We start from the raw sequence: 15,305 nt of genomic DNA on the forward strand, positions 1-15,305 counted from the left end.
TTATGTTCCAACATTCCTTCCATCTTGTGCCAATATCAGTTATTTTTAAGTCTTGGTTCCAATAGCTAATATTTTTTCTAAGAGGTTGTCAGTTGGATATGCTTCTTTAAGTACACTGGCCCAAAAAACGATTTACTTCTCAGCCAGGTGAACAGCCTCCCACGTAGGTGAACAGCCTCCCACGTAGGTGGAACAGCCTCCCACGTAGGTGGAACAGCCTCCCACGTAGGTGGAACAGCCTCCCACGTAGGTGGAACAGCCTCCCACGTAGGTGGAACAGCCTCCCACGTAGGTGGAACAGCCTCCCACGTAGGTGGAACAGCCTCCCACGTAGGTGGAACAGCCTCCCACGTAGGTGGAACAGCCTCCCACGTAGGTGGAACAGCCTCCCACGTAGGTGAACAGCCTCCCACGTAGGTGGAACAGCCTCCCACGTAGGTGGAACAGCCTCCCACGTAGGTGGAACAGCCTCCCACGTAGGTGGAACAGCCTCCCACGTAGGTGGAACAGCCTCCCACGTTTGTCTAAGGTAGTTCTACATTATTTCATATGAGTGAAACCTCTCGCTGCTCCCCTCAGGTCTGGGAGGTCAGATACCCTGGTGGTGTCACTATCTCTGACCTAACCCTCCTCTCTGCCAGTTCAGTATAGCTAGCGCTGATTCATACCAAACACACTGGGTAAATAAACACAGCAGAACCAGAATGGAGCTTGTTGCCTCGTGTCGTTCGACGTGCTGTTTTGTTTTCTACTGAAAAGCCTGATTAGTGACCTAATGCCTAATGTAGAAGACGTCTGCAAAGCCGAAATGTCTGTGTACGCTTTTACATGTAAGTTATTTAGCAGACGCTCTTATCCAGAGCGACTAGCAGGAGCTGTTAGGGTTAAGTGCCTTGCTCAAGGGCACAACGACAGATTGTTCACCTAGACGCCTCGGGGATTCAAACCAGCGACTTTTAGGTTACTGGTCCAACACTCTTAACCGCTAGGCCACATCCCTGATGCAATTCAAATAATTGTTTAAAATGAAGTAAGCTTTATGCAACATCTTTTTGAGTGAGGACCCATCGCACCTTTTTGCTTATCTGAACTGACAGGTTTTACACACCAACCAAACTTCTGGGAGAGTGCGATGATCCCCTTTTGATTAGCTTCTAAACTGAGCACATGCTGGTATGTCCTGAAGGCCCTATGAGCAGACTGGGCATGTCCAAAATGGCACCCTTTTCATTATTGGGTCCTAGTCAAACGTACTGCACTACATAGGGAATAGGGTAGGATTTGGATGCGAACTGGACCATTCGTGAGGCAGGCTGAACGCTGACGCACTTCTTTGAACGGTGTAGAATCAACACTTCAGTGGAAAAAGTAAGAGATGGAAGAAGGAAACGCCCTTAAAACAAATGTCACTTTAGTAATCTGAACCAAAGACCAGCGAGAAGAGCAAATATGTGGAAAATACGAAGATATGTCATTCCTGGGGGAACCAGCAGTACAGTACATCCCTACTTCCTGAGCTTGATTAGAGGGACAAACTGATTTGTTGCATTATGTAATAAATTAAGACTGAGGTTGCATCCTAAATGTTACCGTTTACCGTAGGACTCAAAGGTTAAAGGTTATGCACTCTGTAGAGAATAGGGTGTCATTTGGGACGCCCCCCCAGAGGGACCTGTAGAAGGAGAGTGCTATGTAGGGTGTTACCAAATCAACAGTACTGTGCATCAATAAAGGCTTTATAGTTGGTCAGTTGAAACTGACAGAAACAAGATGGATCCAATACAGACATAGACAGTGATTACCAGCCAAACGGAATCCTCTCTAAAACATGGCCACATGTCTGATCTACATTGACATGGTCACGAGCGTCGCCTGGAGACGGTTTCCAGAGTGGCGTTTTTGTAATTACAGTAGGCAACGTAAACAAAGTTGATGACTAAATAAAACAAATGCATATAAAAAGTATCAATCTAGTTCAGAGACAATAAGGGTAGCACTGGTAGGACATTTTCTGTCTGATGTTATGATGACGACTTCTTTGAATGTTTGAAGAGAGAAATAAACTAAAACAATTTGATAAAACTTCTACTTGTGCACAAAACATGTGTAAAAATAACTGACTCATTAGTCGCTTGTCCATGGTAACACCATGGTTACACGTGATAAGGCTCTGCTTTCACCTGTCCAGTTCTTTCAGACAGGTGCACATAGAAAGGGGGCCAAGGAAACGTGGTAGAGGGCAGTGAGGAAGCACCTCCTCTCAGCTGAGTTTGGGTTATTTTGACTGATGGCCATCAAAATCTTTTGTGGTGGCCGCGACCCGGTGTGTTGTGACCGCGACCCGGTGTGTTGTGACCGCGACCCGGTGTGTTGTGACCGCGACCCGGTGTGATGTGACCGCGACCCGGTGTGTTGTGACCGCGACCCGGTGTGCTGTGACCGCGACCCGGTGTGTTGTGACCGCGACCCGGGGTGCTGTGACCGCGACCCGGTGTGATGCGACCGCGACCTGGTGTGTGTTGGGGGGCACGACCCGGCGTGTCCTTTGACCCCCCTTCCTCAGGTTCCCACAGGGCGTTCCTGAGGAAGCGAGATGCCGCTGCTTTGTCCAGACGGGCCGCTTTCCTCCTGTCAGTGATCTCCTTCACACGGTTCATGTACGTCCTGATCCTCTCCTAGTCAGGTGACAAGAAAATAAAGCACTTAGAAATAACGTTACGATAAAAATATATAATGTCACTTAGCAGATACTTATCTACAGCAGACAGAGTACAAAACATTAGCAACACCTTCCTAATATTGAGTTGCACCCCTCAGAACAGCCTCAATTCGTCAGGGACATGGACTCTACAAGGTGTCGAAAGCGTTCCACAGGGAAGCTGGCCCATGTTGACTCCAATGCTTCCCACAGTAGTGTCAAGTTGGCTGGATGTCCTTTGGGTGGTGGACCATTCTTGATACACACGGGGAAACTGTTGAGTGTGAAAAAACCCAGCAGCGTTGCAGTTCTTGACACACTCAAACCGGTGCGCCTGGCACCTACTCCCATACCCCGTTCAAAGGCACTTAAATATTTTGTCTTGCCCAGTTACCCTCTGAATGGCACCCATACACAATCCATGTCTCAATTGTCTCAAGGCTTAGAAATCCTTCTTTAACCTGTCTCCTCCCCTTCATCTACACTGATTGAAGTGGATTTAACAAGTGACATCAATAAGGGATCATAGCTTTCACCTGGATTCACCTGGTCTGTCTATTACCACGGTTACATGTAAACAATGTGATTATTGTGGATAGTCATGTTAATATAATAGTTGGTTTAAAATGTTTACATGCTTTGCAAGAAGAACGATTTCCTTAATAATCCTGTTTACATGGACACATCTGAAATCAGGCTACGGATGGGACTTTTGATAAATGCCGGAAACTTCCAAAACATTAGGAACACCTGCTGTGTCCATGACAGATCAACAGAGTAAGGTGTTTACATGACTAATGTATTGTCTATGTACTGTCTCCTGAGTGGCGCAGTGGTCTAAGGCGCCGCATCGCAGTGCTAACTGTGCCACTAGAGATCCTGGTTCGAATCCAGGCTCTGTCGCAGCCGGCCGCGACCGGGAGACTCATGGGCGGCGCACAATTGGCCCAGCTTGTCCAGGGTAGGGGAGGGAATGGCCGGCAGGGATGTAGCTCAGTTGATAGAACATGGCGTTTGCAATGCCAGGGTTGTGGGTTCGATTCCCACGGGGGGCCAGTATAAAATAAATAAATATATGTATTCACGAACTGTAAGTCGCTCTGGATAAGAGCGTCTGCTAAATGACTAAAATGTAATGTAAAATGTATTGCCATACTCGGCCTTCTGCCATAATCAGTTTAATATTGAATTATTAGTGTGCATGCTCTGTCATGGAAAGAGCAGGTGTTCCTAATGTTTTGTACACTCAGTTGTATGCAGGTTATGGAAGTTGCCAATTGACTGAACAAAATACAGTGGGACGAGTAGAATTGTCTTCAGGGTAAAAAAAATGGAATATCTTACCAACTCTTGCTTGATTGCATGTTCTTTGGGGTTTATTCCTTGTGTGACCAAGTACACTGCAAACAACAAAACAAGAATGAGTGCGTTGTGGTGACAGTCGTTTCATCATCTTTACACACAAAACAATGTGCTGACTGAATATAATTTTACAATATTAACCTGGATTTGCGTGCAGGAAAATAAAGCACACTTACTCCAGAAAAGAGAGTTGAGGCTATATGCAGACATCAGGTCCAGCTTGGCTTGTTCCAGAGGATCCAGCTATTAAGTAAGCAAAAGACACATTGAGAGGGTTCGTTTTAGCTTGGCCCAGTTCGACAGGTAGGCAGAGTTTGCACCAGGTTAAACGTGATTTGCATTCGTTTTGTAACCAGGCTGCCCCCCGGGTGTGAGCTGGGAGCACCGCTCAAGCCGGTGGTGAAATCAGCTCAAAACGAGCCTATTGTCAAGCAGTAATGAGTTAGTATTACATGTTTTCACATGAACAAGTGTTTGATGGAAAACTATACTGAACAAAAATATAAACGCAACATTCAACAATTTCAACGATTTTACTGAGTTACAGTTCAAATAAGGAAATCAGACAATTGAAATAAATTCATTAGACCCTAATCTATGGATTTCACATGACTGGGCAGGGGCACAGGCCCACCCACTGGGGAGCCAGGACCAGCCAATCAGAATGAGTTTTTCTCCACAAAAGGGCTTTATTACAGACAGACATACTCCTCAGTTTCATCAACTGTCTGGGTGGCTGGTCTCAGAGGATCCCACAGGTGAAGAAGCCGGATGTGGAGGTCCTGGGCTGGCGTGGTTACACATGGCCTGTGGTTGAGAGGCCAGTTGGACATACTGCCAAATTCTCTAAAACAACGTTGGAGGCAGCTTAAGGTAGAGAAATTAACATTCAATTCTCTGGCAAAAGCTCTGGTGGACATTCCTGCATGCCAATTGCACGCTCCCTGAAAACTTGAGACATCTGTGGCATTGTGTTGTGTGACAAAACTGCACATTTTAGAGTGGCCTTTTATTGTCCCCTAACACAAGGTGTACCTGTGTAAAGATCATGCTGTTTAATCAGCTTCTTGATATGCCACATCTGTCAGGTGGATGGATTATCTTGGCAAAGGATAAATGCTCACTAACAGGGATGTAAACACATTTGTGCACAATATTGGAGCTAAAGAAGCTTTTTGTGCGTATGGAATATTTCATTAATGAGTTTGAGCCAATCAGTTGTGTTGTGACAAGGTAGGGGGGTATACAGAAGATAGCCCTATTTGGTAAAAGACCAAGTCCATATTATGGCAAGAACAGCTCAAATAAGCAAAGAGAAACGACAGTCCATCATTACTTTAAAGCATGAAGGTCAGTCAATACGGAACATTTCAAGAACTTTGAAAGTTTCTTCAAGTGCAGTCGCAAAAACCCTCAAGTGCTATGATGAAACTGGCTCTCATGAGGACCGCCACAGGAAAGGAAGACCCATAGTTGCCTCTGCTGCAGAGGATAAGTTCATTAGAGTTACCAGCCTCAGAAATTGCTACCCAAATAAATGCTTCAAAAAGTTCATGTCACATCTCAACATTAACTGTTCAGAGGGGACTGTGTGAATCAGGCCTTCATGGTCGAATTACTGCAAAGAAACCACTACTAAAGGACACCAATAAGAAGAAAAGACTTGCTTGGGCCAAGAAACACGAGCAATGGACATTAGACCGGTGGAAATGTGTCCTTTGGTCTGGAGTCTAAATTGGAGATTTTTGGTTCCAACCGCCGTGTCTTTGTGAGACGCGGTGTGGGTGAACGGTTGATCTCTGCATGTGTAGTTCCCTCCGTAAAGCATGGAAGAGGAGGTGTTATGGTGTGGGGGTGCTTTACTGGTGACACTGTGATTTATTTAGAATTCAAGTCACACTTAACCAGCATGGCTACCACAGCATTCTGCAGCGATACGCCATCCCATCTGGTTTGGGCTTAGTGGGACTATCATTTGTTTTTCAACAGGACAATGACCCAACACACCTCCAGGCTGTGTAAGAGCTATTTGACCAAGAAGGAGTGATGGAGTGCTGCATCAGATGACCTGGCCTCCACAATCCCCCGGCCTCAACCCAATTGAGATGGTTTGGGATGAGTCGAACGGCAGAGTGAAGGAAAAGCAGTGCTAAGCATATGTGGGAACTCCTTCAAGACTGTTGGAAAAGCACCCCAGGTGAAGCTGGTTGAGAGAATGCCAAGAGTGTGGAAAGCTGTCATCAAGGCAAAGGGTGGCTATTTAACAGTTTTTTGGTTACTACATGATTCCATATGTGTTATTTCATAGTTTTGATGTCTTCACTATTATTCTACAATGTAGAAAATAGTACAAATAAAGAAAAACCCTTGAATGAGTAGGTGTGCCCAAACTTTTGAATGGTACTGTATATTTCATAGAAAATACACGTTGTAGCCTGTTTCTGAAGCATGCATCACGCTGCCTTGTTGACAATATGACCCGGAGCCGTAGATTTAAGCAGGGCGCTCTGTGCACCCCATTTCAGGAGTGTAATTAAACCTCTTAAGTGGTGAGGGTCTAACAGCAGAGGCCTAAATATTGCTTCTGTTCATTTGAATGTGACCGACTCAGAGTGACATTCCCAATAATCAGGGGTGTATTCATTACGCCGATACTGTTGCAAAACATTTGTCGTCTGTTGCAAAATGTTTTGCGACAGAAACCGTTTACTACAAATGGAAAAGGTTTTACAACGAAAACTAGAGTTTCTATTGGACAAATTCAGCTAGGTCTCTCCCCGTTTCGTTCTGTTTTCTCTGTTTGGTTCCGTTTGGTTCTTAAAACAGTAAACGGCTGAATACACCGCTGGACTTCAGATAACACTCAATACCAAGTCATTCTACCCTGTCTGTCTGAAAACATACTTTTTGCACCAGCTCATTTCTTGGCATGGATAGGATGGTCTGCACCATGTTGTTGACAGCACCGACTGATGACTCAAACCCTGTGAGCTGCTCCTCAATCTCAGTAGGGTAGTCTTCCACAGGGATGTCCTCTGCCATGTTGTCTGGGGAGATTGAGAAAGACAATTAACATTAGTTAGATAGATAGACATATTACATTTGACATTTTATTCATTTAGCTAACAGAAACTCTTATCCAGAGGGACTTACAGTAGTGAGTGTACTGTAGACACTAGACAAGCTAGCTAGCTACTAACGATACCATGGGTCGTTCCACTAGACAAGCTAGCTAGCTAGCTAGCTAGCTACTAACGATACCATGGGTCGTTCCACTAGACAAGCTAGCTAGCTAGCTACTAACGATACCATGGGTCGTTTCACCTCAAAAAGCACAAGAAAGAGGATTTCGACATCCACCATCTCAGATTGTTCTGAAATCATTTTGGTTGTTAGAAACCGATAAAGATTAGCATTCCTGCAACATTATTTTGTTTAAATATAATTTGATTGCATCCAAATTGGCCATTTTAATTTATAGGATTCATATAATACTCAATAAATATAGTACCCAACATCCGATTTTGACAAAAAAATAAAAATCTAACAATGAGTTAGACATGAGGAATCCAAAGGAATGGTCAAAAGCCACCCACGGACCCCCGACACCCCACCCCAAAAACGAGTATATAGTATCGGTTCTCTGTGTCTGACAAGTAGTATGGAGCTGCGGCTCGGAGTATTGTTTCTTCATCGTAATGTATTACCAGTGATTTTGGTGTTTTTTTTTCTTCCTCTGTTCAGATAAATTAGTCATCGAAGTTGTTAGGTTTATGTCCCATCCGACAACCTGATATTACCAGATTCTGACCACTAGATGGTGCTGTTCCTGCTATTATGTGAAAAAGTTTGACCCCACCCCCCTCCCCCTCAATGTTAAAGGGATAGTTCACCCAAATTACAAAATTATATTGGTTTCCTTACCCTGTAAGTAGTCTATTGACAATGTATTACAGCAACCCACGCTTTGGTTTTGTTAGCCACTGTTTTAAATGCTAACTTTTAAGCATGTGTGGGACAAATCTAATGCATCAATGGTACCTATATTAGCATTTTCACGCTTAATGTTCAAATCATCCTAAAGTATCTACAAATTAATTGTCTAACTCAATGAGGTCCAAATTGGATGTAAGGTACTGTAACGACCCTGGGTTTATAAGTGCGGATATCGACGCTGCCACACGAGCATGCTTTTGGGGCACAGTCGATGGCGCGCTGGACTTCAGGCTATAAGATTGAGGGATGAAGACCTGCTCCCTGCCTGTTTCATTACATTGGTGTCGATCACTTCTGACACCAATGTAATGAAACAGGCAGGGAGCGCGCCATCGACTGTGCCCCAAAAGCATATCCGCACTTATAAACCCAGGGTCGTTACAGTATTATTTTTAGTGAATATTACATGAATCGTATACATTAAAAATTGCCAATTTGGGTGCAATGAATTAACTAATTTCTCAGAGATCAGATCAAATTATATTTCAACAAAATGTTCCAGGAATGCTAATCTTATCATTTTCTAACTACAGAAACGATTTCAGAACAATCTGAGATGGTGGGTGTCATGGTTTGCTAGAACGACCCCCGTGACAACTGAACTGCAACATTTCAGCCAGGGAATGCAGACAGAGGCGCTGCAAAGGGGCATAAGGCTGTGTCATGGTTGACAAGAAGCTGCCATGTGGTGATTTTATTTGTAGCTAAGTGGCTCGTTTCAGCTAGTTTGGTCTTGTTCTTGATACCATGTCTTGTTTTTAGGTGTTTTGACGGATGTCACGTCTATGCTAATATGGCTCAAATTTGTTAGCTAACCAACAACTATAACAATGTATTTGAGAGACAAATGCTCAGATTTTGCAACTTTATGTTTTCAATAAACATTGGAGACGTAACATACTTTACATGTTAACAATCTAAACATTTAATTACATTTCAGTCATTTAGCAGACGCTCTTATCCAGAGCGACTTACAGTTAGTGAGTGCATAATTTTTTTTACTATGACATGTAATGTCTGTTTTGCATGCGTCGGTTTTGTTGCTAAACAACCAACCCATCTATTCCACCAGCTTTGATGTAGCTAAGACCGAGGAAGAGGCGAAGCAATATCATTGAAAATGTGGCTAAGATAGCCATGCATGATGCTAGCTAGCTTATTGCTGGCTAGCTAACTAGCGTTCAATCAAGGATTTTGAACAGCTACGGCTCAGCGAAAACACTTTATTCCTGTCAATGACAAAGCCCATCGTAACACTCCGTTAACTACTCATTGTTGAATAGTTTGTCTATTATTTTAGCTAGTTACAGCAATAATGTGAAGTTAGCTACCTGTTTCTCCACACGTTGTCGTCCAACCGGAAACACACCAGCGGCAACACTCTCTTCTTCTATGTTTTGTATTTCGCCCAGCGACACTGATGCTCAATATCGCCCTCTACTGTGTTGGATTTCAGAAAACATAATTTACATTCAAGCGCATATTATGACGGGCTGTCTTGGCTATTTTAACAGTAAAGTTAAGAGAATGTGATTCATTTGGCAATGGCATAATAAACAGGACTGTTATCATAGCGCTGCACAGAGAGCACATTGATTGTTTCCAACATAGTGAGTGTCGGAGGAAACGCTGTAAAATATTCTACACTGTGTACATAAACCATCATTTTTTCTTCGTGCTCTTGCAAATCAATGCATTTTTACTTTTCAGCGGTGTGGTGATGGTTCAAAGTCCATCAAACTAAATGAAGGATTGATGTGGTTGAGATAGATGTGGTAGCAGAGTATGGCACTTCAAGAAATATTGTATGTTCAACTACAACCTACATTTTCTGCAAACATCTATGATTACCTACTCAAGTGAGAGGAGGATATCCATAACCTTAAGAAAAATGGAAACTAAAGTACTATTCTATTCTAATGACTTATTCTATGACATGTAATGTGCAGTTTTTTTAAAACCTCATTTAGGCACAGTTTCTTTCTACTGTAACTCGGTGACTGTAATGCCCAAGGTTCCTGATAAAAACATGAACGTTTCAGTGAATGGAGAAAATGATTCCCAACCTTGCCCATTGAATGTTGGAGAATGAACGCTTCAGTGAATGGAGAAAGTGATTTTCAACCTTCCCCATTGAATGTTGGAGAATGAACGCTTCAGTGAATGGAGAAAGAGATTCCCAACCTTCCCCATTGAATGTTGGAGAAACTGTCGTCAGTATCAAGGTTTTATCAGCAGATGGAAGCAATTCTCGTGTAAGATGATTACACATAGACTGCTACAGTATCGGCAACATTTGTATGGAAACTTTTGGTAAATCTTTGTACTTTAGATAATGATACATCAACTATTCATTGAAGCCTAATGGATTAAAGAGTGTATTTTTTCAAAACCTCTTCCAGATGTACAATGTGCTGGTCACATGAGAGCAGATTCCCATGGCTGTGGCTTTCAGTGACGTGAAAGAGCAGGTCTAGTATGAATGTCCCATTCACTCTGACAGCCCTCTACAGACCCATCTCCATCAACCAGAGGTAAAGTTACTATAGCACCGGGGGTATTCTAATCTTACCCTGGAGGTTCCGGAGCCTGCTGGTCTTCTGTTCTACCTGATTTCATAATTGCACCCATCTGGTGTCCCAGGTCTAAACCAGTCTCTGATTAGAAGGGGAGAAGAAGAAGAGAAAAACGGTGGAACTTCCAGGTCCAGATTTTAATTTGAGGTTCCTATACTGTATATGTGTTACCAACTAGGTTTCGAACCCAGGTCTCCTACTACGTGCCTTAGACTATGTTAGCCCACTGAGCTAAAGCCTGGGCATTAGTCTTCAGGGCCCACAGTCACATAGAATCTCAGAGTAGGAGTGCTGATCTAGGATCAGGGTCCTCCCTGTTCATATGATTCATTACGATCTAAAAAGCTAAACTTATCCTAGATCAGCACTCCTACTCTGATACACTTTATGAATTTGGGCCCTGCTCTCAGGTTATTTATCAATATGCACTGATTCTTTCTCATCATTTGAGACTCTGACACTGTTTTCTGCAGTGATCTAAAGCACCTGTTCTCAGCCCCCCTACATTGACATGCTGGCTAGAAGGTCAAAGGTCGACCTGCTAAACGAGTGTCCTCTGGGAGACAGCAGGAAGGTTCTGGAACACGACCTGGACAAGACCATGTCCTCCGCCCTGGTCAAAATGTTTCTTTGCATACCAAGGTACACTGTCACCTACAAGCCAGCAAGACGCAGTGGAGTGTTCACACAAACCCTCAGCGGACCTGGACCAAAAGGTCAGCATGTAACATCGACCAGTGTGTGTGTGTGATAATAATAATAATATTAAAAGACCAGTGTCCCATAAGGAAAACTAATGTATTATAATTTATGTATATATGCGTGGGAATTCAAAATATATTGATACATATAGCCAGAATATATTTATGAGAAATATAACATCGTAGAATATGTATGTAAATATATTTTAAAATATATGTTAATTAAATATATTTTTGCGCCACATGTCTTATGTTGAGTCTATTGACCTCTGGTACCTTGGTATTAGGTTCCCAAAGTAGGGTTTGTATGCAAAAGTTGAACATAAATTATGCAGCTATTGAGGCTACCTGCCACTTATAAAACATAGTAAGATTAGCTATGTTTATTTCAAAAAGAGACATGCGGTTAATGTCATGTAGCTATGTGTTAGATATAATTGAATTGCTAGCTAGCTAATGTTAAATGTTGCTTGCCAAGCAATGTGTTGCTTGCTAGCTAGCTAGCTATCTTTGTAGTGAAGTCTGGGTTTATCTGACAGCAATATACAGTGGGGAAAAAAAGGATTTAGTCAGCCACCAATTGTGCAAGTTCTCCCACTTAAAAAGATGAGAGAGGCCTGTAATTTTCATCATAGGTACACGTCAACTATGACAGACAAAATGAGAGAGAAAAAATCCAGAAAATCACATTGTAGGATTTTTAATGAATTTATTTGCAAATTATGGTGGAAAATAAGTATTTGGTCAATAACAAAAGTTTCTCAATACTTTGTTATATACCCTCTGTTGGCAATGACACAGGTCAAACGTTTTCTGTAAGTCTTCACAAGGTTTTCACACACTGTTGCTGGTATTTTGGCCCATTCCTCCATGCAGATCTCCTCTAGAGCAGTGATGTTTTGGGGCTGTCGCTGGGCAACACGGACTTTCAACTCCCTCCAAAGATTTTCTATGGGGTTGAGATCTGGAGACTGGCTAGGCCACTCCAGGACCTTGAAATGCTTCTTACGAAGCCACTCCTTCGTTGCAAGGGCGGTGTGTTTGGGATCATTGTCATGCTGAAAGACCCAGCCACGTTTCATCTTCAATGCCCTTGCTGATGGAAGGAGGTTTTCACTCAAAATCTCACGATACATGGCCCCATTCATTCTTTCCTTTACACGGATCAGTCGTCCTGGTCCCTTTGCAGAAAAACAGCCCCAAAGCATGATGTTTCCACCCCCATGCTTCACAGTAGGTATGGTGTTCTTTGGATGCAACTCAGCATTCTTTGTCCTCCAAACACGACGAGTTGAGTTTTTACCAAAAAGTTATATTTTGGTTTCATCTGACCATATGACATTCTCCCAATCCTCTTCTGGATCATCCAAATGCACTCTAGAAAACTTCAGACGGGCCTGGACATGTACTGGCTTAAGCAGGGGGACACGTCTGGCACTGCAGGATTTGAGTCCCTGGCGGCGTAGTGTGTTACTGATGGTAGGCTTTGTTACTTTGGTCCCAGCTCTCTGCAGGTCATTCACTAGGTCCCCCCGTGTGGTTCTGGGATTTTTGCTCACCGTTCTTGTGATCATTTTGACCCCACGGGGTGAGATCTTGCGTGGAGCCCCAGATCGAGGGAGATTATCAGTGGTCTTGTATGTCTTCCATTTCCTAATAATTGCTCCCACAGTTGATTTCTTCAAACCAAGCTGCTTACCTATTGCAGATTCAGTCTTCCCAGCCTGGTGCAGGTCTACAATTTTGTTTCTGGTGTCCTTTGACAGCTCTTTGGTCTTGGCCATAGTGGAGTTTGGAGTGTGACTGTTTGAGGTTGTGGACAGGTGTCTTTTATACTGATAACAAGTTCAAACTGGTGGCATTAATACAGGTAAAGAGTGGAGGACAGAGGAGCCTCTTAAAGAAGAAGTTACAGGTCTGTGAGAGCCAGAAATCTTGCTTGTTTGTAGGTGACCAAATACTTATTTTCCACCATAATTTGCAAATAAATTCATTAAAAATCCTACAATGTGACTTTCTGGATTGTTTTCTTCTCAATTTGTCTGTCATAGTTGACGTGTACCTATGATGAAAATTACAGGCCTCTCTCATCTTTTTAAGTGGGAGAACTTGCACAATTGGTGGCTGACTAAATACTTTTTTCCCCCACTGTATATGCACTGAGTGTACAAAACATTAGGAACACCTTCCTAATATTGAGTTGCACCCCCTTTTCCCCTCAGAACAGCCTCAATACGTCGGGGCATGGGCTCTACAAGGTGTAGAAAGCGTTCCACAGGGATGCTGGCCATGTTGACTCCAATGCTTCCCACAGTTGTGTCAAGTTGGCTGGATGTCCTTTGGGTGGGGGACCATTCTTGATACACACGTGAAACTGTTGAGCGTAAAAAGCCCTGCAGCGTTGCCGTTCTTGACACTCTCAAACCGGTGCACCTGGCAACTACTACCATACCCTGTTCAAAGGCACTTAAATCTTTTGTTTTGCCCATTCACCCTCTGAACGGCACACATACACAATCCATGTCTCAATTGTCTCAAGGTTTAAAAATACATCTTTAACCTGCCTCCTTCCCTTCATCTACACTGATTGAAGTGGATTTAACAAGTGACATCAATAAGGGATCATAGCTTGGATTCACCTGGTCAGGCTATGTCATGGAAAGAGCAGGTGTTCTTAATGTTTTGTACACGCATTGATCATAAATAACCATGCATACTGCTAAATATATTTTAAACAAATACATGTAAATATATGAATAGCACATGTATGTAAAATGCTTACAACCACCTATGTATAAACATACTGTATTTACATATATGTCAGAAATATTAAAACATATTTAAAAATGGTCAAAATCATTTTTATGAAATATATTTGACATACTGTATATGGATATATTACTAATCCATGGATTTATAAATATTTATTTCAAATGTTAGTGCATATATTACATATGTATTTGAAATATATTTTGATATATTAGCCTTCGTTATGGGATGTGAGTGTGTGTGAGTGAGTGTGTGCGCTGCATGCAGAGGACTATAGGTTGAAGTGCTCTAACCAAATGACAATCCCTAATAAAACTTGCCGCCACAGTGCATCTTTGGTTGAAAGATCTAACCTGTTATTAACAATCTAATAATAATAATAATAATAATAATAATGTATTACATTTGTAAAGCGCTTTTCATTATACAAGAATAATCTCAAAGTGCATCAAATTAAATTGAAAAATAGTTTAAAAAAACATAACAAATATCATGAAAGCAACAATCTAGTAGTAAGGATAGGCCAGCTGATAGAGATGAGTCTTAAAGCCTGCTTTAAAAGACCCAACAGTCTGAACAGTCCAGACATTACCTGGAAGGGAGTTCCATAGGTGTGGTAAATGGGAGGAAAAGGCTTGGTCCCCCCATTGTGTGTAGTCTGGTCCTGGGGTTGTTGTGGAAACTTGTCACTGTACTTTATTAAAAATCAAAGTTCTTACAGAGTTTTTGTAGAATCGAGAGACTTTATTACAATGGACAAAGCCGGGGTGATTTGCAAAGCATCCTCCCTTCTCTCTCTCTCTGCTCCCCATCTATATAGTCCCATTCACATCTCTCCTAGCTCAAAGCCCCTCCCTCTTGGGTTCTCCTACCCTTATCTTCAGTTTCCCGCTCTCTATCGCTCCGCCCACTCCCTTCGTCTATGATGGTGGCTAAATTTAACTTTTATTCAGTTCAAAATCAATAGTAATACAATCAATCAATCCCTTATCTTGCAAAAACACTCATGTTTAGTTTAAACTCTGTCCAACCCCAGCTCTCCCGAGCTTGACCTGAAGATTGATTGTTGGACATGACAGGTTGACACTTAATCTTTCAAACATACCCAAACCTACTCCTCTTCCCTCCCGTCATGCTGTAACTACTCATGACTAGTCTAAACGCTGTTCAACTTTGGCTCCTCTCTCAGAACCTTTGTTTGAG

General features: G+C 42.6%; 1 protein-coding gene across 1 annotated transcript; it reads right to left on the reverse strand.

Moving 5' to 3' along the window:
* Nucleotides 1-1,718: 1,718 nt before the first annotated feature.
* LOC311124886 (nuclear nucleic acid-binding protein C1D-like) lies at nucleotides 1,719-9,443 on the reverse strand. The gene is made up of 5 exons (XM_084198980.1): nucleotides 9,388-9,443; nucleotides 6,965-7,107; nucleotides 4,237-4,303; nucleotides 4,043-4,098; nucleotides 1,719-2,675 (listed from the first exon to the last, which is right to left on the reverse strand). Exons 2-5 carry the CDS (start codon nucleotides 7,100-7,102, stop codon nucleotides 2,295-2,297), a joined length of 642 nt encoding a protein of 213 aa, XP_084055106.1. The 5' UTR covers nucleotides 7,103-7,107; nucleotides 9,388-9,443; the 3' UTR covers nucleotides 1,719-2,294.
* Between the last annotated feature and the right edge of the window lie 5,862 nt (nucleotides 9,444-15,305).

Source organism: Coregonus lavaretus, assembly GCF_964263955.1.
Source record: "Coregonus lavaretus genome assembly, contig: HAP1_SCAFFOLD_271, whole genome shotgun sequence".
NCBI lineage: Eukaryota > Metazoa > Chordata > Actinopteri > Salmoniformes > Salmonidae > Coregonus > Coregonus lavaretus.